The sequence below is a fragment of the Triturus cristatus genome, chromosome 6, assembly GCF_964204655.1.
Source record: "Triturus cristatus chromosome 6, aTriCri1.1, whole genome shotgun sequence".
NCBI classification, from domain to species: Eukaryota; Metazoa; Chordata; class Amphibia; order Caudata; family Salamandridae; genus Triturus; species Triturus cristatus.
In genome coordinates this window covers 140281996-140304017 of record NC_140589.1, presented here as the reverse complement: position 1 = coordinate 140304017, position 22022 = coordinate 140281996, and the positions used below count along the sequence as shown (strand labels likewise).

The 22022-nt window shown below is 45.0% G+C and overlaps 1 protein-coding gene across 2 annotated transcripts in view; it reads left to right on the top strand.

Moving 5' to 3' along the window:
• Nucleotides 1-22022, top strand: part of SUPT7L (SPT7 like, STAGA complex subunit gamma) — a 113701-nt gene that overhangs the window by 63669 nt on the left and 28010 nt on the right. For both annotated transcript variants that reach the window (XM_085610354.1, XM_085610353.1), the window contains exon 3: nucleotides 2096-2420. In XM_085610354.1, coding sequence (XP_085466480.1) covers nucleotides 2096-2420 — 325 coding nt within the window. The remainder of the gene's footprint in view (nucleotides 1-2095; nucleotides 2421-22022) is intronic.

The following is a 22022-nucleotide window of genomic DNA, read 5'->3' as shown; positions in this document are numbered from 1 at the left end:
AGGGACATGGTAAGTAAAGCACCCCTTCTATTCCTCCCCACCCGCCCACCTATTCCTGCTATATCCACTCCCCTTCTACTCCCCTTCCCAGGAGGTGTGTTCTTACGGACTCACCAGTTAGGTAATCAGGAAGAGGCGTCTTGGTAATGTAGCAGGTGGTTGGAAAGCAGTTCTTAGTAGAGGAGAACACTTTGAGATGTGACCTGAAGTTCCAATGTTCGGGGTCTCCAATTTGTTCACCTGGAGAAACCCTAAACTTCAACACTTGCTGAGTTCAGCCGAGAGGTAAGAATTACATAGTAGAACACACAGAGATGGATCCGGGTTAGCAGTGACGTGAAAGTCCGATTCGGCGGTGAGTGGAAGCGGGATGTGTCCGACTCTCACAGCGATGCTGTCGAAGGCAGGGGTAGGGTCTACGGCTTGGTTGAAGTGAGGCGGCCAATGGGAAAGAGGCAAAACACGGACCGGAATCAGAGGAAGAATGAAGGCGTTCTCCGCTGCACGAAAACGCCTATCAGTTGGTTCGAATCTGCTGCATAGAGCGGGGGACCAAAATAGGCAGGCAAGGATCCAGGTTCAACTAGGTACGTACTGTGCGGGTCCGAGCGGGAAAGCAGCACACGCGCTGCAGACGAAGAGCTCCAAGGCAGGAAAGGGTTCCGATGCAACTGGCTACGGGCTGTACAGGTCGGAAGGGTTTGGCAGCAAACGCGCTGCAGACGAAGAGTTCCACGGCAGGCAAAAGGTTCGATGCACAGCTGTGAGGAGGCGTGGTCCATCCAAAACGGAGGGATTATCAAGCTTCGAGGTGAGGGAGAGAGACGCTTATATCTCCGCCTCTAATGTCTGGTGATCACCGCAAGCACACACCCCCTCCTACCCTTCCCACAGGATTCTAGGAAATGTAGTGCATGTAGTGCATCTAAGTAACAAGTGTTCCTAGCGCAGGGTCTATCGTGTAACAATCGCTATGTAAAGGGGCCAAACTTTCCGGCCATTCCACATGCTCAGGTCACTAGCTCTTGGTCTTGCTATCAGCCTGAGAATATACCAGGTAATAGTCAGACTGTGTGCCTAACTACTCCAAACCAGCGTTTCAAATGAGTGTGAAGAGGACTGAGTTTGTATAAATGGTGGTGAATGTGTTGTCGCGGTGTGAGCCACTCATCTTGCTCTAGCACTCGTGGTGCCATTAAATCTGATGCCGCTTGCCGCTCTACCACTCACATGATCCCTGCCTAGGCCCTTCCACATGACCATCTGACTATGGTGCTGCACCGTCTTTCAGTACAATTGGCTGTGGACTCCTAGCATCACCTGCCAGACCTGGAGATACCTGACGCTGACGCGCTTACACTGGGATGGCAAAGCAAAGCAGGCTGCGAGAGTTATTCCAGGCATTTTTTTCTTTTAAACTTCCTTGCTTTAAAAAATTATTTTATACGCACTCTCTCCTTGCTGATTACTAGAGCCGTACCCGACCGGTAGCGGTGCCCGTCCGTGCGAGCGGGCACGTCTCACGGCGGTCAGCATTCTAGTCTTTTGCAAACAACACATAAAATCGCATGCTCAAAAAAAAAAAATATACCACTATCACTATAGCACTTAAGTGAGTTTAAGGGAAACCGTCAATTTGTTTCTTTTATGTTACTTTGTGTTTAACATGCAGTCATATGGGAAGGCTTGGACCTCCTTTGTGTTTGCGCATGATCACTAATTTTCAAGTTTTGCCTTTTTTCCTCTCTAACATCCGATCCCACCATGTTTTCATTTTGCATCTCCAAGGCAGTGTCCTCATGTTGCCTCTGTGAGGCGCCCTGTTACATTGATCACAGGTACCCTCTCCCCCATTTTAACTATTGTAATTAGTTGCGATTTCTTTTTTTTTTTTATTCCTTGTACTTTGGGGATATTGACACGTCTTACACTTCTTTTTTTAAACTTACTGAAAATCATTAATTATGTCATATTTGTGGTGCGAACAAGGAAATGTACAATCTGCACAAAACAACTGATGAAATACTGATGTAATGCCCAAGCCTCTTTCTAAGCTCTTTAAAATACAAATGTGTAAAAATGTGTCTGTTTTTAGGGGCAAAGGGGAACCTGTCACAGAGCTGAGTTGGAATTCCTGCCGACAGCTTCTGTACCAATCTGTGGCCACAGGTTTGGCTCATGCGGGATTTGACTCTGCCAATGAGAGTGTCCTGGAAACACTGACGGACGTCGCTCACGAGTACTGCTTGAAGTTTACCAAGCTGCTGAGGTTTACAGTGGACCGGGAAGCCAGGCTGGGGCAAACCCCATTCCCCGATGTCATGGAGCAGGTTTTCCATGAGATGGGAATTGGCAGTGTGCTCACCTTGCAGAAGTTCTGGCAGCAGCGCATCAAAGACTATCACAGCTACATGCTACAGGTAAGACCAGAAACCTCATTGGCTGCTGGGAGGAGCACTGATGATGCTAGTATCCACCTTTAATTCAAGTGCTGGAGTTTCTGAATCAGTAGAGTTCCGTCACCCTAGCTGTTCATCGTTTGCATTAATATTTGTGCCCCTCTAACCAACTCTTAACACCGTTTACAGTCAAGTTGTTGTTTTTGGCCAGAGGGTGTTAGATTATCCTTATTGAGCACAGACTTGGTGACCAGGAGCCTGATTTAGATCTTGGCGGATGGGTGACTCCATCACAACAGTGACTGATATCCCATCCGCCCAAATATAAATTGCATAGTATATAATGGGATTTATATTTCGGTGGACAGGATATCCGCCACCATTGTGAAGGAGTAACCCGTCCCCCAAGAGCAGGCCATAAGTTGTCTTTATTTTTCCAGTGATAAACTGTGCACAGGATATTCGTTTACACGTTTTAAGGTGTGAGAATTCACAATTAAATCTCACCACATTTCTCAACATATTGCAGGGCAAAAGTGAAACTAACTTGTAGTGCATACGTTCTACCTCAATGCCCAGAGGTTTTGGTACACAGTATGCCTAGTGATTGTAGAGCCAAGACATTCCCTGTTTACGGGGTACAGGTCATTATCTGTTCTGTTACTGAGCGCACAATCACAAAAGCTTCTTGGTGCTAAACGTAATATCCCAACTTCATAGAAATAAAAACAAATGAGAACTTTTTAAGCTAGGTGGAAAACAACAGCTTTGAATAGTAAGGTTTTCATTTCTTTTTTTCAACTTGATCAAAGAGGTTTGGGTGCGCAGGTCTACTGGTAACAAATTCCATTCTGCAGCTGCATATGAAAAGGAGGAAATGCAAACTTTTGGGACATCAAAAAGAAATGTGCCCCCTTATCAAACATTGCGAGAAGGGGCATGGATGTTGATTTTCTTGGAAAAGAAAGATGAAGCATGGTCATTCACAATCCATGGATGTTGATTTTCTTGGAAAAGAAAGATGAAGCATGGTCATTCACAATCCATGGATGTTGATTTTCTTGGAAAAGAAAGATGAAGCATGGTCATTCACAATCCATGGATGTTGATTTTCTTGGAAAAGAAAGCTGGAGCATGGTCATTCACAATCCATGGATGTTGATTTTCTTGGAAAAGAAAGATGAAGCATGGTCATTCACAATCCATGGATGTTGATTTTCTTGGAAAAGAAAGATGAAGCATGGTCATTCACAATCCATGGATGTTGATTTTCTTGGAAAAGAAAGATGAAGCATGGTCATTCACAATCCATGGATGTTGATTTTCTTGGAAAAGAAAGATGAAGCATGGTCATTCACAATCCATGGATGTTGATTTTCTTGGAAAAGAAAGCTGGAGCATGGTCATTCACAATCCATGGATGTTGATTTTCTTGGAAAAGAAAGATGAAGCATGGTCATTCACAATCCATGGATGTTGATTTTCTTGGAAAAGAAAGATGAAGCATGGTCATTCACAATCCATGGATGTTGATTTTCTTGGAAAAGAAAGATGAAGCATGGTCATTCACAATCCATGGATGTTGATTTTCTTGGAAAAGAAAGCTGGAGCATGGTCATTCACAATCTTATAAAGAATAACCAGAGTTTTAAATTGGATCCTTTGAGCCATGGTAACCAATGAAACTGTAAAAGATTTGGGGTGATATGTTCCTCGATCAGTTCCAAGTGATTAGCACATTGGCCTTAGCGGTGTTCAATTTTAGATAATTAGTGGCCATCCAATGCCAGGTTAATGCTGTCTCTTCATCAAGCTTTTTTCTTCTTAAGGTAATCAAAAAAATACTACCTTTTATCCCTGTGGACAGTAAGAAAACGGTGATTACTTCACTGATTCGTGCCAAACTAGATTGTTGCAATGGGCTCTATGTTGGCATGCCTGAGAAGCAACTTAATAAGTTGCAAATGATTCAGAATGCGGCCACTAGGCTCTTGCTGGGAATCCCCAAGTTTCACTCAGTCAGAAAACATCTACAAAAATTGCACTGGCTCCCAGTTAAGAGCCGTATCGTCTTTAAAGTCCTCTGCTTTACCTATAGGGCACATCATGATATTGGTCCTAATTTCCTGAAATGCCTGCTATACTGGTATGCCCCTAAGAGACTTTTTCGCTCTGATGGAGCTAAATTGATAGCAACTCCTAGATTTTTCAAAACCAGATTGGGTGGCAGCCACTAAACTCTAGAATGATCTTCCCTTCTCTATCAGAACACTTCCTACCTTGTTTGCTTTCAGGAAGGCCCTGAAAACCTGGTTGTTTAACAAATAGAAACCTTTGCCTTACATGAACCTGCCTACTCTGAACCTCAGAGCCAAGACACCTCTGGGTATTCGTGCGCTTAATAAATTCATAACATAACAAAATGCGCGATTTTAGAGATATTAGTGGTGGGACTTGAATGCGTGGGTAAATTTAATTTGGGCCTAATCAAGGTTTGTGTGTTGTCGGTGCTTATATAGCATTGGACACCCATGTTAAATGGCTCAAGAGCTAAGCTGGGCCACATACAGGTTAAATAGAAGGGGACAAAGATTAGAACCTTGTGACTTAACATTTATATGGTATTTGCTAATAAATAAGCAAACTGAAAGATAACTATTTGCTGTCAACTGATGAGGAATGACTGCAAAAAAGCTGAATCTTGAAGCCTAAAACGTTTGCTCTTTCAAGAAGTGTGGAAGGCTGCGGAGAGGTTCTAGTTGAACCAATGCAACGACCTCCCCATGATCTACCAGCATTTTAAGATCTTCAAGAACTGAAGTTATCACAAGTTTGGTGCTCTGGACAGGCCTAAACCAGTTCGAAAAGACTCCAGAGTTTATCCGACTCTTCAAGAGACTGAGGTTGATGAAAAGCAAGTTGTTTTCTGTCATTTTGCCTAAGTAAGGAAGTAGCTTCCCAAAGAATCAGGGGGCAGCTGAGGTTTTTTTAATAAAGGTCTAACCATAGCCACTTATGAAGCATCCGTGCCCTAGCATTGGGGAAAGGACTGATTTAAAAAAATGGGCGTGCCAAAGTCAAGCATGACCACGCCCAGCACCAGGAGCCCTAGTCCTTCCCCATCGTGCCGCTACCCTGCTGTGACCCTCCATGCTTTCAACCTTTCTGCCACTCTGCTGCCCCTTCAACGCCACACCACACCGAAGGAGCGTTCTCTTGCACTTCCTGTAAGTTCTCATGCACTTACCCATACCCAACCGCACCAGCACTGACCGCTACTAACACAACAGTCTGCTTCCGCTTGTATGCTCCTTAACACCTGCTCACTCACCAAACATGCCTTTAAGATCTGGGACCTGGTCTTGACAATGCTTTGGAAGTACTTTTCTTCACAGAAACCTGGCCGGTCATTTCATAGTCACCTGACATTGCCACAGACACTCCAACTCCTCCTCCCAAAAACGCCCATGCCGTCCTGTTCCCCGTTGCGCATGACAAGACTGCAAGCCCAGAGCTGGATTCGCCATCATCGACAACACCATCAGCTGCACCACCTCCACAGACGTCATCCTCCAACATCACAGCCAACTTCACCCTAAAGAGCAAGCCACTCCACAGACCACCGGGACAGCGCATCAACTTAACCGATACTATCACAGCTGTGTCGCACCACTTGTCCTTGACTTTAGCAATTACGTCCTACTCAGTGGCCTGAACTTCATGATCATCAACAGCAAACTTAACATGACACCCCAAGTCCACTCCGGCACTGCGCATGCTTCCATACCCTGAAGATGCAGGGGAATAATTTAAATGGCTCCCAATCAGGACTCGGAAAATTGTCACACACACCTTGGGGTAACAAGCAAACTGGACTACGGCAACACCGTCTATTCCGGGAGCAACAGAAAACTCTCTAGAAGGGTGCAACTATTCGGACCTGTGTGGCCAGAATTGCTGTCAACCTCCCACGCCACACTCTCAGCAAACACGCCCTGAAAGAGTTCTACAGGCTCCCCACACACAAACTAGCAAAATCGCATTTACTTCACAGACCTTTCTATTCACTGTGGCTCGACCGGAGTCCTATTTGCACTCCTCCCACGCATACAGAAATCCAGATTTGTTGGTCGATCCTTCTCCTACATCGCTCCCAAAGCTTGGAACTACCTGCCATTACAGATAAGAGAATTCAGAAAGAAGCTGAAGACCTTACTTTTTGAGTCGTCCCACTAGGCCCTAAGGTTTGTCTAGACTGTCAACCGCTCAGCGCCAGGATACTCTGTCATGTGATAATGTGCTCTACAAATTTGCATTACATAACATTACGAATTGGAGATTATGTGATTGGTTAGTTGCTTCATAATTTTAGTGAGGCATTTGTTGATAGGAGAGCCCTTGGTTATTGCAATATGGATTAGTGTCCTGCCATCTTTTTCCATCAAAGGTCTAAAAGCAAAAACTTATTTTGAACAGGCTTTGTGCTAGAGTTGGATAAGGTAGTCAAGAAGTAGAGTTCGGTATTACTATAATTTCTGATTATATTGACTTTGGGCATAAAGTGATAGTCTTTCGCACAGTCAAGATTCTTTATTAACTGAAGGAAGCATGGTGCCCTAATAACAAGGAAAAGTTCCCCAGACAAATTAGGTGAATTAATAATTTGGTATGTGTATTATTCACATTTTGCTAAGCAAATGCTTTGTTTGTATTTATTGTTTGAAGAACAAGCTGTTTAGCGTTGCATTCATATTTGGAACTCCAAAGTCAGACAAGATTTAAGCTTCAATGAAGCCAGATGATTATTGAACCATGGATTGGGGTGGTGTGTTTGATTAGTTGAGTGATGAACGGTCTTAGTAGGTAAGCTAGTAGTTTCTTTTGTAAAACTGATAAAAGGTGATGAAGTCACTATGAAAATTTGAAAAGTGTTATACAGGGGCAGGAATGTCGTGTGCCCGAGTTTCTTCTGAGGGGAAGCGATCCAATCTCTTATGTTAACAAGGCATTTTTCCCCATTTCATAACAAATGGTTTCCCTAGATCTATCATTAAATGAACTGCTAAATGATCTGACCATGGTGAAAGAATAGTCATTGATGGAACACAACAGATTGTATGAAATAAAGATAGCATCTAACAAGCGGCCTAGATTAAACGTGGGCTTCTCAAACCACATTTGAAGCACAGATCGAAAACCACTATTTCTAAATGCCACTTTTCATCTGCCTTTTTTCCTGTATCATAAAAGGAACTCCTAAATTCGTTTCTTAGGTCTCGCCTGAGCCAGCGCATGCGCTGGTCTGGCGAGACATTTAGTGAGTGGGCTTCAGAAATCCGACCACAAGCTTTTGCTTGTGGCCTAAAGCTTTCAGTTACGCGCACGGGCACGCGCACAGCCGCCATCTGGCTTTCCTCTCTCGCTCGCGGGACGCTGCAGCTGCTTTCGATTTTGCTGCCACGCGCGTGCACCACTCACGTGTTTTTTTTTTTAAATTTCCTCTTAGCGCGCGCACACAGCTCCCGGGCTTAGTGCTTTCACCTGATATTGTCCGATTACATTACATTAGGCCACACCCGCTTGCCTGTCCCGCATAATTATAGCGCAAACTTGAACCAAGGACATTCTAGCGCATCACACGGAAATCAGCTCCCCTTACACAACAGTTTTTAAGCACAGTGTAACGAACTCAGCATCACTCGGCTCCACTACAGCATCACTCGGGGCCACCACAGCATCACTCAGGGCCACCACAGCATCACTCAGGGCCACCACAGCATCACTCGTGGCCACCACAGCATCACTCGTGGCCACCACAGCATCACTCGTGGCCACCACAGCATCACTCGTGGCCACCACAGCATCACTCGTGGCCACCACAGCATCACTCGTGGCCACCACAGCATCACTCGGGGCCACAACAGCATCACTCGGGGCCACCACAGCATCACTCGGGGCCACCACAGCATCACTCGGGCCACCACAGCATCACTCGGGGCCACCACAGCATCACTCGGCGCCACCACAGCATCACTCGGCGCCACCACAGCATCACTCGGCGCCACCACAGCATCACTCGGCGCCACCACAGCATCACTCGGCGCCACCACAGCATCACTCGGCGCCACCACAGCATCACTCGGCGCCACCACAGCATCACTCGGCGCCACCACAGCATCACTCGGCGCGCCACCACAGCATCACTCGGCGCGCCACCACAGCATCACTCGGCGCGCCACCACAGCATCACTCGGCGCGCCACCACAGCATCACTCGGCGCGCCACCACAGCATCACTCGGCGCGCCACCACAGCATCACTCGGCGCCACCACGGCATCACTCGGCGCCACCACGGCATCATTCAGCACCACATCAGTATCACTCAGCATCGCCTTTGCACTAGTACACCACCACATCATCATCACTCAGCAAGACCAGTTTATCATTCAGCATCCCCTCAGCATCATCTCCGCACCAGTCACCACCACCTCAGCATCCCTCAGCACCACCCCAGCCTGCTCTCAGAATCTGGCATCTTTTGATTCTCACCTAGCATCTGGCCGCTGCTGGTGTTATAATACAGGTACTAGTTCCCAACCTTCACCCTCCGATTGTTTATGCCCCCTCAAAAAAAGCTTTAACAAACAACCATTGGAATAGGCAGAAACAAGTTGCCATCATTGCAAGAACAAAAGAAAACTGAGGACGTTTTTTATTGTAAATACTTTTTTTAATATGGTCGTTCAGTTGTACATAATGCCTTCTTATTCATATATAAGGTAACAAAAATGCTTCTGACACTTTTTTATTAAAACTTTTCAGCAAGCTGCACAGCAGCCACACTTCTCTACAGCACAGCTTAAAGACATTGGCAAAGTCAATAGCTCTGGCTAAACACTTAAAAGGCCCCAAAGGCGAGACCTATTGGCTATGCCAATGCTTGTTTATTTCTCCAACTTGTGACAGACCTGTCATCAGACATTAAACTACCACATTTCAGTGTGGTGGTCCGCATCACCGCACTGAAATGCATTGTCACGCTTTTATAGCGCCTCCTCAACAACCTGGAGTGCTGCTCAATGCACCATAACTTAAACTGGAGTGTCGGTCCAGCAGGCTTGGGGGTTGCCTTGGGCTACTCGCTGTGTTACAGCAAACAAATGATGGACGGAATGCTGACAATGCAAACATTCTCCCCCAGACAAAAGATCTGGGTTAAATCCATCGTTCTTTTGCCCACTACGCCACCCCAGTTTGGACCCAGCCATATGTAAATCAGTCTTGACCCTGTGCCTCATGGCAACAGTCCAGACCGAACTGCCATGCCTGGTCCTCCCTGGACCGGAATCAAGCATCCTGGGACCGGTTTCAGGGTATGTCACCAATCTTCAGACAGGCTAGCTTGAATCCAGTGGCACAGTGAGCAAGGGACCCACGTCTGGGCATACCCATCCCATTTAGGGTGAAAAGTGTTACAGCAAACAAATGGTGGATGGAATACTGACAATGCAAACATTCTCCCTCAGTCAAGAGATGTGGGTTAAATCCATCGTTCTTTTGCCCACTACGCCACCCCAGTTCGGACCCAGCCATATGCAAATCAGTCTTGACCCTGTGCCTCATGAGATCAGTCCAGACCGAACTGCCAGGCCTGGTCCTCCCTGGACCGGAATCAAGCATCCTGGGACCGGTTTCAGGGTATGTCACCCTTCTTCAGCCAGGCTACTCTTAGGCAGTCGTAGCTGCTCTTCTAACAATGTAACAATACATGATAAGAGGATTCTTCACCCAAGATATGCTGCGACTGACGTCAGAAGTCAGTGGGTCCAATGGCTAGTACTGACACAGTCAGTGAATGTGAGCCTGCTAATAAGCGGCTGGGGGAACGTCCTGCCGCCCTCGGCGCGAGCCGGACAAGCGGCAGTTCTTGCTTGTTGGCTTCTGGCAATGCAGCGCAGCAGCTAGCTGCCTGCCAATGTGCTGTAAATTGAATGATTAATCCCGGACCCACCAGTGGCCACCAGTTGAGAGTGACTGAACAGGTGTGGCGGGCTCTGCCGGTCGGAAAGGCTCCAGTTTCAGTAGCCCACCAAAGCAGCACACCACAGTCCAGGCTGTGCAGCGGAGCTGACCTGAATGCCCAGCATTGGACTCCTGCGGCCTGTGGGAGAATCAGAGTGGTACTGATTGCCCCCAGTTTACTGAATTGCCGCGTTTGCCTGCCACCCTTGTAGAAAAGAGTAAGTGGAGTGCGGTATCTCTGCTTTTGTTTTAAATTCAAATAAAATTTGCTTTATAATAAATAACGCGCTGATTAGTATAATTTCCCTTGACGCCATTCGTCTGACATTCACATACTTACAACAGTAACTTAAGATGGGTGATGAAAAAAAGGCTGGGGCACCTCACCCGGCCTGAAATTAATAACACTGTATATGTGGCCGGTAACTGTAGGATATCGTTTATTGGCAGGGCAGGCGCCTTGTAATTTACTCCTGCCTCAAAAACCTGGCTGGCTCGGTCAGCAATGCGTGCGTCAGTCAGCCCGACTGCTCAGATACTCTCATGTGAGGCTTGCCCAGTGCTGGTCAGTGCTGCCTGTCAGCTTTCCTGTTAAGTCTGAATAAGACCCGCCAAGTGCCATACAAATTATGTAAAGTTCGCTCGTCCGGCTTAACCTGCGGTTTATTCCAAATTGTGACCTCAGTGGTTGCACAAGTTATTCATTTCTGCTAAGGATCACAATCTCTTGTGTTCTGCTGAAAGGTTGTTCCTGAGCGCACTAAATCTCCTAAGGTGTCTGAAAATGCCACATCAAAAGCAGTCCGAACAGAATTCTCTGAAAAACCCTACAAAGTTAATTTACATTACCACTAAATATGGAAAGCACGGCACTCAAGTTGATCTTCTTTCATTTCATCACTGCCCCTCCATCTCACTTGCCGTCCTGCGGCACAGGGAGAGAGGTCAACTAGCCTCTCCTCCACCATGGCACAGGGTAGGCTTGAGTATACCCAGTATGACTGCTGCATTTTTAGTTGTCTCGCCTAAACTAGGATTGCCTCCTTTCCATGAAAGAACTTCTGGCCAGTTGCTGTTGTTTTAAGAATCTGATGGGCCTGAGTATGATACTAAATAGGATTTTAAACAAAACCATATATATTTATTTGTAACATCCCTTTTTAGCCTTTGTTTGCTTTAATTATTAACCACGAATCGTTAACGTATCTTAGATCACATTTAAAAGTGCTTTCTATTTCTATTTGCTGTTTGACGTATGTAAGGATAATGGATAAAAATACCGGCGTTCAGTGATTCTGCTTGTTTAGGTCTCGCCTAACCCAGCGCATGCGTTGGTCTGGCGAGACTTATTGAGAGGGCTCCAAAAAGTGCTACCAGGCCAGCCTAGAGCTACAGTGCAAGTGCGCGGGCGCGCGCACCGCGCTTTACCGCGATTACTTTCGCAGCCGCACGGCCGCTTTGCATAGCCAATAGGTCTCGCTTTTGGGACCTTATAAGTATTTAGTTATGCAACTGTTGCATGGCTAAACACTTATAAGGTCCCAAAGGCGAGACCTATTGGCTATGCCAATGCTTGTTTTGTACTTACCGAGAAATAAAAAAACTGGTGTTGCCGGTAGAAAACCGGCTAGGTGGCAACACTAGCCTCAGCAGTCTCCCCTCCCGGAGCATTTCACCCCCACTGGCATGGATGCAAGCACTGAACCCTCCATGTGTGCTGTGAGAGCGGGTGCTGGGCTGCAATGCCTGGTGTCCATCCCAGGTGAGTGGAGCAGCCTATCAAGGACATTGACGTGATCCAGCCGCTGTGAGACTGCGTGATGGTGTAACATGCTAGTTTTACTTACTACGCTCTAAAACTTGCTTTTTAGACTAGCAAACAGTCCTGAATGATCAGATCAATGATCCTCTTTTGAGCAGCGGCAGTGCCTACCTGCCCTCTGTCACTGGGAACTGCAGACTCCGGTTAGTGCCCTTCCATTTATGGTACTTTGGAGCAGTTTTAATATCTTCTTAGAGTTTCTTGTTGCTCATATGAGTGTCATTTCTGATATTTTAATGTTTCCCTCGTCTCCATTGCTTGATTTTGCTTGGGAGGAAGTGTCACTCATGTTCGATGAAATGTCACTCATAATTACACTGAAATTATGAAAATGTCACACACAGCAATCTGAAACCTTGGCAGCCATGTTGTGACATTCTGCTAGTCGGGTTTATCTGATGAGATTTCCGCTCAGCTTGGTTATTTTAGACCCTCGTGTGTGGCTTTATGTGCACAAACGTTGCTGATTGATTCGGGGCAGTGGATTTGCTCTCTCCGGCATTCGTATCGAGGACTGTCGTGGTTTTACTTGCCACCCCACACTAACGCTCCCCATATTGAGTGGAGACGGTAGCGGCAAATAGATCCTTCCCTCTCCGTAGACAGCAAGCACAAGAATAGACTTGTGAGGTAGGAATGAGATTAGAGTGGGGAAATGGGTGTCCTGTCTGTTGGCTTGGAGGGAGACGGAGGTTATTAGACTCCGAAAATACTTTTTTGAGATCCACAAACTCCATGCTCTGAATGGAACCATCGATGCCCAGTGGTGACCATGGAGAGGTGCAATTATGACCTCCACTTGAAAAGATGAGTATACACTTGATGTGCTCGCGTGAAGACTGCCGTGGAATAATTTCGAATGGATACTTTTTCGCGTACCTCTAGTCTAGTCAACTTACTTCCTTAATGCTGTGGTAAATAATTTAATTACCGGTACTTAATTTGATGCGGAAAATTAATAAGAATAGCTCAGTAAAATAAGAGGCAGAATCCGTGGTATTAGAGATTCGGAACGGGCTTTATTCCAATAACAATTCGAATTGTGGGCTTCATATTCCATCACCATGGAGGTTCAGGAAGTGAAGGACAATACATTATTGACAGGTAATCATTTTTATAGAAGAGGCATTACAGTGAAACAGATGCAGGAGGCGTAACAGTTGATAACAGAGATAAAGACATACATGCGTAACTAAAATGGGTGTAACTAGGCGTAACTAAAGAACGTCATTAGGTATGATGTCACAAATGGGTGGTTCCATGGAAGAATTTCGCAATGTCAGCAAAAATACTTGGCAGAGATGCGCGCGCGGCAGCATGACGTGTGATTTGACGTGCAACTAGGAGGAGAATGGGACTTGACATTTTAGCTCTACATGTGGAGACAGAAGTCTGGGGTTATGTCAACCTAATCCCAAATCATATCTAATATCCTATGTTTAAAGAACTGTGTTATCCAAAAAGAGAGGTCTCTTAGGATAGAATCTTATTCTATACTGACTATACTGACTGTTAGTGCGTGTACAAGCGTCTAAGTGTCTACACTAGATGCGAGGGGGTAGGAATATTCCATGGTAACAGGGCTATGAATTACTTGCATAAAGACAGAGGAGCCGGGCCCTTTGCTCGGTAGCTGGAAGAATGTTTACTTAAGCTACTAGACAGAAATGCATTGGATGAGGAGCGGAGCAGAGCAGATAATCTTGAAGGTGAAATACAGTTTTCTGGCAAGCAGACAGGTCGAGTCAGGCACCGTTAGCCGCGCAGGGAGTAGGACAAAGTTCATGGATACAGATGCGAGCTCAGACTGGAGCTTTCAGAGGCAGAAGGCAGGAAAAGGCTTAATGGCAGAATCAGGGCCTACTCGCCTGGACTGTAAAATGGGATAAATGAACCATATAAAGCCGGTGGCCTTTCATACTTAGGAATAGAATATCCGGCCCATTCATGGCGGATCTGAAAGAGGACATGTTGACGGTGGACGCACATGTGTTTGCGTCTTCATAACTGGAACTGGAGGGATCATACATGTACTTGTGATTTATACATGAAACCGTTGGGGTCCAAGATAGGGGACATAACTGATCATAAAAATCCATATTTCCACATTCCCTCCTTGTCCCCTACTTGCCCTTAGGAGATATCAATCTTCATCAATCCGTCGATCTGTTCATATAGCATCATTTGTTCTTCTTTCTTCTTCCGGGATGAATGAAATCTTGGTGGTGGAATACACGATGTGGCACACAGACCACAAATCGCTGGTCCACATTGTAGGCATAAGCAGCAACTGAATAGTATGAGAAAGCCAATACCTAGGAAGGATAGGACCCTCCATCCCCAGGCTGACAATACACCCCAAAACCAACCGGACCAAGTCCAGGTGCCTGGATTCTGGTGTATTTGGCTTACAATCTTATGAAGGCGAGTTATGGCTTTATATACAGATGGCGAATATTCTGGTATGAAAATGCAACAACTTGATCCGATGACCCTACAAGCTCCGCCCCTATCGGCCAGGATGACGTCAAGGACAAGACGATTTTGAAGCACAACAATCCGCATAGCAGACTGCTCTTCTGTTAAATTGCCTAAGGCGGAAATAGTTTCGTTCACTACTGCTTCAAGGGTTCTGGTTAATCTACGTATCAGCTTACTATTGGTAACTGTACCTATATAGGGAAAGAGACCTTTATTGAAATCTGTGTATTTTTCCCATGCTGTCTCAGTGTAATCGACTATTGGGAGATCTCTCCGTTCTCTATTGTGTACTAAATGAGTATTTCTATGATAATCAGGAGGAGCTAGGAAAACAGGTGGCAAAAGGAATCCGATGTAGCAGGTACCATCCCAATCTAGAGGCAAACGTATATATGCAGTCTGACCACATACGAAGTAGGAATGGTGAGAAGCTCTAAATGTAGACTTGCCTTGATCACTGAATTCTATTACAGTGGTGCATCTACTATGGCCCATGTGTATGGAGCCATTCTTTCTTATACATAGTTCCCCTTTTACTGGGAATACGGACATGGCGGGCAAAATTGGTGCAGCTTCGGATTCAACATTCAGGATCATGAGATTAAGCGTGAAATTCCCTAATCCATATACTTCATTTTCTAGATCAGTTCCTGTTCTTTTGGGAAGTCCCTCCTTGTTAGGGTAGCAGACTTTGAGTAAAACTAGGTTCAGGTTTCCCCATACCCAATTGTCTTGATAAGTTACTGAGTTTGAATCTAAGGAATTAATTAAACTAAACCATGCTCCACAGGAGCCATTGTGTGTGAACGGATATGGAAAGAGAGGCAGAATTCCCTTATAGTTCTGATAGGGAGGGAGTCGGCCACATATCCAACAATTTGTGGCCTTGCTGGTTTGATGGGAATGATGTAGCATACTAATGAAAGTGTTATTGCGCAGCGCAAATCTATAGGACAACTCATGCGGGGGTAATTCACTAAAAGAATGTTCAGCAGTAACATTGTAAACATGTTTAGAAATAGGATAATATATGTGCAACAATATACTTGCAGCAATTATTAAAAAACTTAAGAAAAACAAAATTAATAACGTCACTGTGCAATGACTACGCAGTGATTTACAGTACGCATGCCTTTTCAACTGCATCTTCCGGTTTCTTTCTCTATTCAGGTCTAGGGGATACATGTCAGAGACAAATTCGACCGATTCACCTTGGAAAGGACTTAAACAATCAAATTGTCTGACTTATTAGACCGTAATTTTAGTTTGTATAGTTCCTTATCGCTTTGTTCAACCAAAGCAAGCTTTGAGTCAATCGGTGAAGACACGCGAGGTGTAACGTTTACATCAGACGGTAGTCCATGAAATTTCTTGATATGACTTGAATGTAACCATCCTTTGCGACCTTCAATCTTCACGGCTGTCCTCTTGGTGAGTAGTACAAGTTGAGGCGATTTCCACCTAGGATCCAGCTGAGTCTTCCGGTCAAAATTCCGCACTAACACCAGGTCCCCGGGAACTACGTCATGGGGTTTCACCTCGGTGTTGTCGGGAAAGGCTGCAGCTACCTGTGAACGACAAGATTGTAGTGCAGACATCAAGGAAGCCAGGTAATTTGTCAGCATATTACAGTCAACATCAGTTATTTTGCGTGGTATAGGCGTCCCCCACATATTTGGTGGTCTGCCAAAGATCACCTCTTAAGGGGATAGCCCTGTTCGAGAGTGCGCTACCATTCTTATGTAAAAGAGTGCAACTGGTAAGGCTACTACCCAATCGACACCTTTCTCCCTACATATTTTGGACAATCTAATTTTCAGAGTTTGATTATGTCGTTCCACGAGACCTGCTGCCTCGGGGTGTCGCACACAGTGAAATTTCCATTGATAGCCTAACAAAAGTGAAACGTGTTTCATTAGTTCGGATGAGAACGGCTGGCCGTTATCTGAGTAGACAACACGTGGTAAACCGTACCGTGGGAAGAATTCTCGAACCAACTGTTTGGCAGTAGTCGGGGCAGTGTAATCTGAGACCGGGTAGGCTTCTGTCCAACGGGAAAGAGCACAGACAACTACAAGAACATATTTGAATCCTCGACATCGTTCCATCTGGATATAATCCATCTGGAGGACTTCAAAAGGGTGATCAGGAGGCTGAAATCCACCCTGTTCTACGGGAATGCTTTTACCTGGGTTAAACTGACAACAGATCATACAGGTACGAACTTTTTGTTTAGCTGCTGCTCGTAAATGTTTGTTGAACCAAATGTGTTGAATGCTGTCTAGCATAGCTTTTTCTCCTAGGTGCGCTGGACTATGTATTGTATTAATGATAACTTGAACCATAGAGTCAGGAAGGAACCATACAGATTTTTCCTTCGTCATCCATCCTTGATCCGTTTGGATCCCTCCTAATTCAGTCCATTTCTTTATTTCATCTGGTGTAGCATGTGTCTGTATGTCAATTACGTCAAGAGCGGGATCCTTAACCGTCATGCAATGTGTTGATGTCAGAACTATTATCTTTGTCATGTCAGATGTGTGAGTTTGAGCAGTCTGTTTAGCTGTTCTGTCAGCTAGATCATTGCCTTGGGAAATGATATCAATAACTTTCGTATGAGCTTTACATTTCATAATTGATATTGCAGTGGGTAGATGTATTGCATCTAATAAGGCATGAATGAGGGGTCCGTGCTGAATGTGGGCACCGTGAGAAGTTAAATAACCTCTCTCTCGCCACAGCACGCCGAAGTCATGTACAACTCCGAATGCATAACGTGAATCAGTGTATATGTTGACTTTCTTATTTGTGGCTTGGATACAGGCTTGTGTCAGAGCGATGAGCTCTGCTGCTTGAGCTGACAAAGTGTTAATACAATTTGTTTCAATGACCTCAGTGTCTGTTGTGACTGCATACGCGGCCACTAGCTCTCCTGTACTTGTTCTCATACATGAACCATCTACATACAACGTCAGGTCTGGATCTGACAATGGGACGTCTGTCAAGTCTTGTCTGGGTTTCGTCGTGATAGTAATAACTTCGACACAATCATGTGCCAATGGATCTGTTCCGCCTACTGGTAACAGTGTGGCAGGATTTAACGTATTACAACGTCTGATTTCTATGTGTGGCTGAAACAATGTTAATTCGTAACCGGTGAGTCTTGCTATAGTTAAGTGTTGTGTTTGTGTGCGGTTCAAGAGAACCTCTACTGCATGTGGTACTTGTACTGTCAATGGATGTCCTAACACTATGGCATCGCTTTGTCTGATTGCTAAAGCTGTTGCTGCCACTGATTTTAGGCACGCTGGAAGTGCCTGAGCTACGGGATCTAATGTACTAGAAAAATAAGCACATGGTTTGTGTGATCCTGCTTGTTCCTGTGTGAGTACTGACAAGGCAGTACCTTCGCGTTCTGTAACAAAGAGCGTAAAATGTTTATTGTAACATGGTGTTGCTAAAACAGGTGCTTGACATAAAGCTTTCTTTAGGCTTTCAAAAGCTTGTGTATGTTCCTGAGTCCAAGGGAGGACAGTCGATGTGGCTGCCTCCTGTGTTGTCAACTGAATGAGTGGTTTTGCTAGAAATGCATACTGAGGGATCCACTGCCTACAATATGAAGTGAGGCCTATAAAAGCCCGTACCTCCTTTTGTGTCTTGGGTATTGGCATGTTAGCAATTAACTGGATGCGATCTGACGTGAGCTGCCTTCCCTCCTTGGACAGCGAGTGCCCAAGGTAAACAACTCGCTGGACACAGAATTGCAGCTTAGAAGGGGACACCTTGTGCCCCTTTTCGGCCAAAAATTGTAAAACCGTCAGTGAGGCTTTTTCACATTCAGGTTCGCTTCTAGCGGTGATCAGCAGATCATCGACATATTGAAGCAGGGCAGTGTTGACTGGCATGTGGATACTGTCAAGTTCTCGTTTCAGTGCTTGGCTATAGATGCTGGGGCTTTCTGTGAATCCTTGAGGTGCGCGTGTGAATTTAAAGCTTCGTCCATTTAAACTAAATCCGAACAAGTATTGGCTTTCCGGATCTATTGGGACGCTGAAAAAGGCATTCTTGAGATCAATTACAGTAAAGAATGTTGCTTCGGAATCAATGGCTGTCAGTAATGAAGAAATGTCTGGGACTACGGGGTATTGTGGTACAATACATTTATTTAATTCGCGCAGATCAATAACCAATCGATATACTGGCGGGGCTTTTGGATCAGTTCGTTTAAGAATCGGAATTATCGGGGAATTACATACATTGGAGTCGGTTTCCACAACCACTCCTTGGGTAATAAGCTCGTCAATGATTTGCAGTAAAGCCACTACAGCATCTGGGGGTAACTTGTATTGTCTCATTCGTGGTAGTACCACTCCTGTCTTTAGTGTGACTCGATATGGTGTAATGTTCATGCAACCAACATCTGTAGGGCCTTGTGCCCATAAATGTGTGGGTAAAGTCTGCAGTCGGTGATCCATGTCTCGGGACACATAGTGCCCTTTGAAATCGCGTGAAAACAATCTTACTCCTTCCGGAGAACAACATATTATAGCTCCTAGAGCTTTCAATGTTTTTATACCTAACAGGTTTTCTGGACATGATTTAGTAAGCAATAAATCTGTAGTTCGTATCAAGGGACCAATCGTAAGTGGAAGAGGCTGTGATACTTCGTTAATGATAGGTTTTCCTGAAAAACCAAGTGAAATATTCTGTGAGCCTGAGAGGGGTGCCCCTGGAACTTCACTACGTTTTATGGTTGTTCGGCTCGCCCCTGTATCAAGTAAAAATTTTCTATCTTGGCCTAATAGTTCACTGTGTACATAAGGTCCTTCTTGATCTACAGGGACCTCGATAAGGGGTAAGCCAACTTCCCTCTTTAGGCTGTTTCATGAGTATCGTTGATAATCAGGATAGTCATACTGTGCGTTCTGGTACATCTGTCGTGTCGTTGTTTGTGTGGCAGCAATAGGCTGCGGTGGTGGAGCTGGCATAGACTGTTGCGGAGTTGGCATGGCCTGTGCATGCTGCGGGGCTCCTTGTTGGTTCTGATCCTGTCTAAGTGGCCGTGGTCTTTCTTTTGTATTACCTATGGCGATATTATGTTTTAAAACTGGACAATCGTGTACATAATGACCTGGCTGTTTACAATAGTTGCATGTCCCTTTTACAGAACCTGCTGAAACACTGGACTGTGTCATACCCTTTTTATGACCGTCAGCTGGAACTGTCTGGGAAACTAGCATTTTCATTTTCGTGTCTTTCATGCGTCTTTGTTCATGTTCTTGTTCCTCTCTAATTCTATTATGATGGTACTGTAGCATTTGTAACATTTGTGACGGAGTGTTACCTTGCCAGGTACTCTCGAATTTCAATACTCTATTCTTAACTTGGGGCAAGGAATTTTCAACTAATTTTGTCACAAACAGATGTGGATACGATTCGCTACTTGCTTTTATTCCACTATTTATACCAAAACATTTTTCGAATCGGGCATAAAAATCACTAGTGTCTTCATCTTGCTTTTGTTTACAGGCTGAGATTGCACCCAGTCTTCCTTTTTCGTAGTTAATAAACGTGGCAGTACCTGTACTAATAAACCTGGTAGTATTTTGGTCTTTTCCCCAAGCCCTAAACCTGGACCTCGAGCCGTTTCTTCGTTTTCTAATGCTGTCCAATCTATCTTTTGGTCTCCCACCTCCCAATCCTTTTCTTTGAGTTTTTCGTAAATGCCCGCAGGCATTAATACCTTTAATATTTTCATAATGTCGGGATAGGTATACTCTCCCATGAGCAACATGTCTTTAATTTCACGGTGGAAACCCGCTGGGTCTTTGTCATGACTGGGTACCACTTTCTTCATTTCTAATAGTTCCATTTTAGATATGGGTGTGTATACAAACACACGTTTAAACTGATTGTCATCACCTTTTATCGGGTGCACTTCGCGTAAGGGATTCTGTCTATCCATATAATACGTCGTTCTTTCCTTGACGGGTAGTGAGACATGTTCGGGGCATACAAAAAGAAGGTACTGCTTTCTGGATTCTAGTATTTCTCTAATTAACTCAGTACCTGAACCTCTCCATTTATTCGTGAGTAATTCAGTCAATATATCAGGTAAGGGACCAGGATCGGAGTGTTGGCTGTTATATAATATAAGGAGTTGTTGAATCATGTAGATACCAGCTAAACGCTGTTCATCTGGGGTGAGGTTCAAAAACGTATGCGCTAGTGTATCATCACTATATTTTCCGGGACTGTCAACCCAGTGAACGGCTGACCTGGCTAATTCTTGTTCGTCCATAGAATCGAGTATATGATAACCCCTTCGTTCTCGGAGTAATTTGTCAGCGGCTTGGAACGAATGTTCGGGGGACCTTATATTTATTATAGGGGTTTGGAAATTTCTGTTATTATCTGGACGTATCGGACGTATCGGATCAGTAAAGCATCCAGTATTATTACAAGATCTTCCTCTACCTACATAGGCCATGGTTTCTAACTGTCCGGTGGGCAGTTCTAATTCTTCCTCCTCCTCGTTTTGTTCAGGCTGGTCTACCGCTAATCTTTCTTCGTGTATTCGTTCTACTTCTTTGCGGATCTTTCGGCACATAGCTACTATACTTAATAGTCTATCATGTCTCCCCTCTGATATATTCCGACTCCATGTGGTAAGAATTCGCATTTCTTCCGGATTTACCCCTGGTCGGTCTTGATTTCTGATCACACAATTTATGAGGAAACGTAACAGTTCCCCCTGTATCTCCACTTTCTGGTACTCCATGGCTCTATTAATACTCTCAGAATCTCGCCCTGACTGGACAAAGTGATATATATTTTCTAAATGTGTAGTCATTCCTGGTAGCCTCCCTAAATATATTGCAGCTCGTCGGATACGTAATGATGCCAGCAGCATTTCGTCCTCTTTGCCGGGCACAGGGTCATATCTACAATCTACTAGAAGTTCCTTAAGCATGTCGGGAGTTACTAGTTTGGGCGTACGTTGGTGGGCTAATTCTTGAAAGGAAAGTTTATTTACTCTGGGTGGCGTGGAAAAAATGTTTGATGTACCTCCTGTAGCACCACCTGGGGTGCTGGATGTGAAAGGATTCGTTGAACGTGATATAGCAACCATAGGTGTGGGTACAGCTGTAGAAACAGATGTGCTTGCCGGAACTTGTGTCGGAGTTTGTTGTTGCGGAGGTACAGACGGAGGGTCTTGGCGTTGAACCCCCTCGGCAGGCGGTCTATGTGGTGCAGTATTAGCATACTCGGGAGCTGCGTCGTCCAAATAAGAGGAA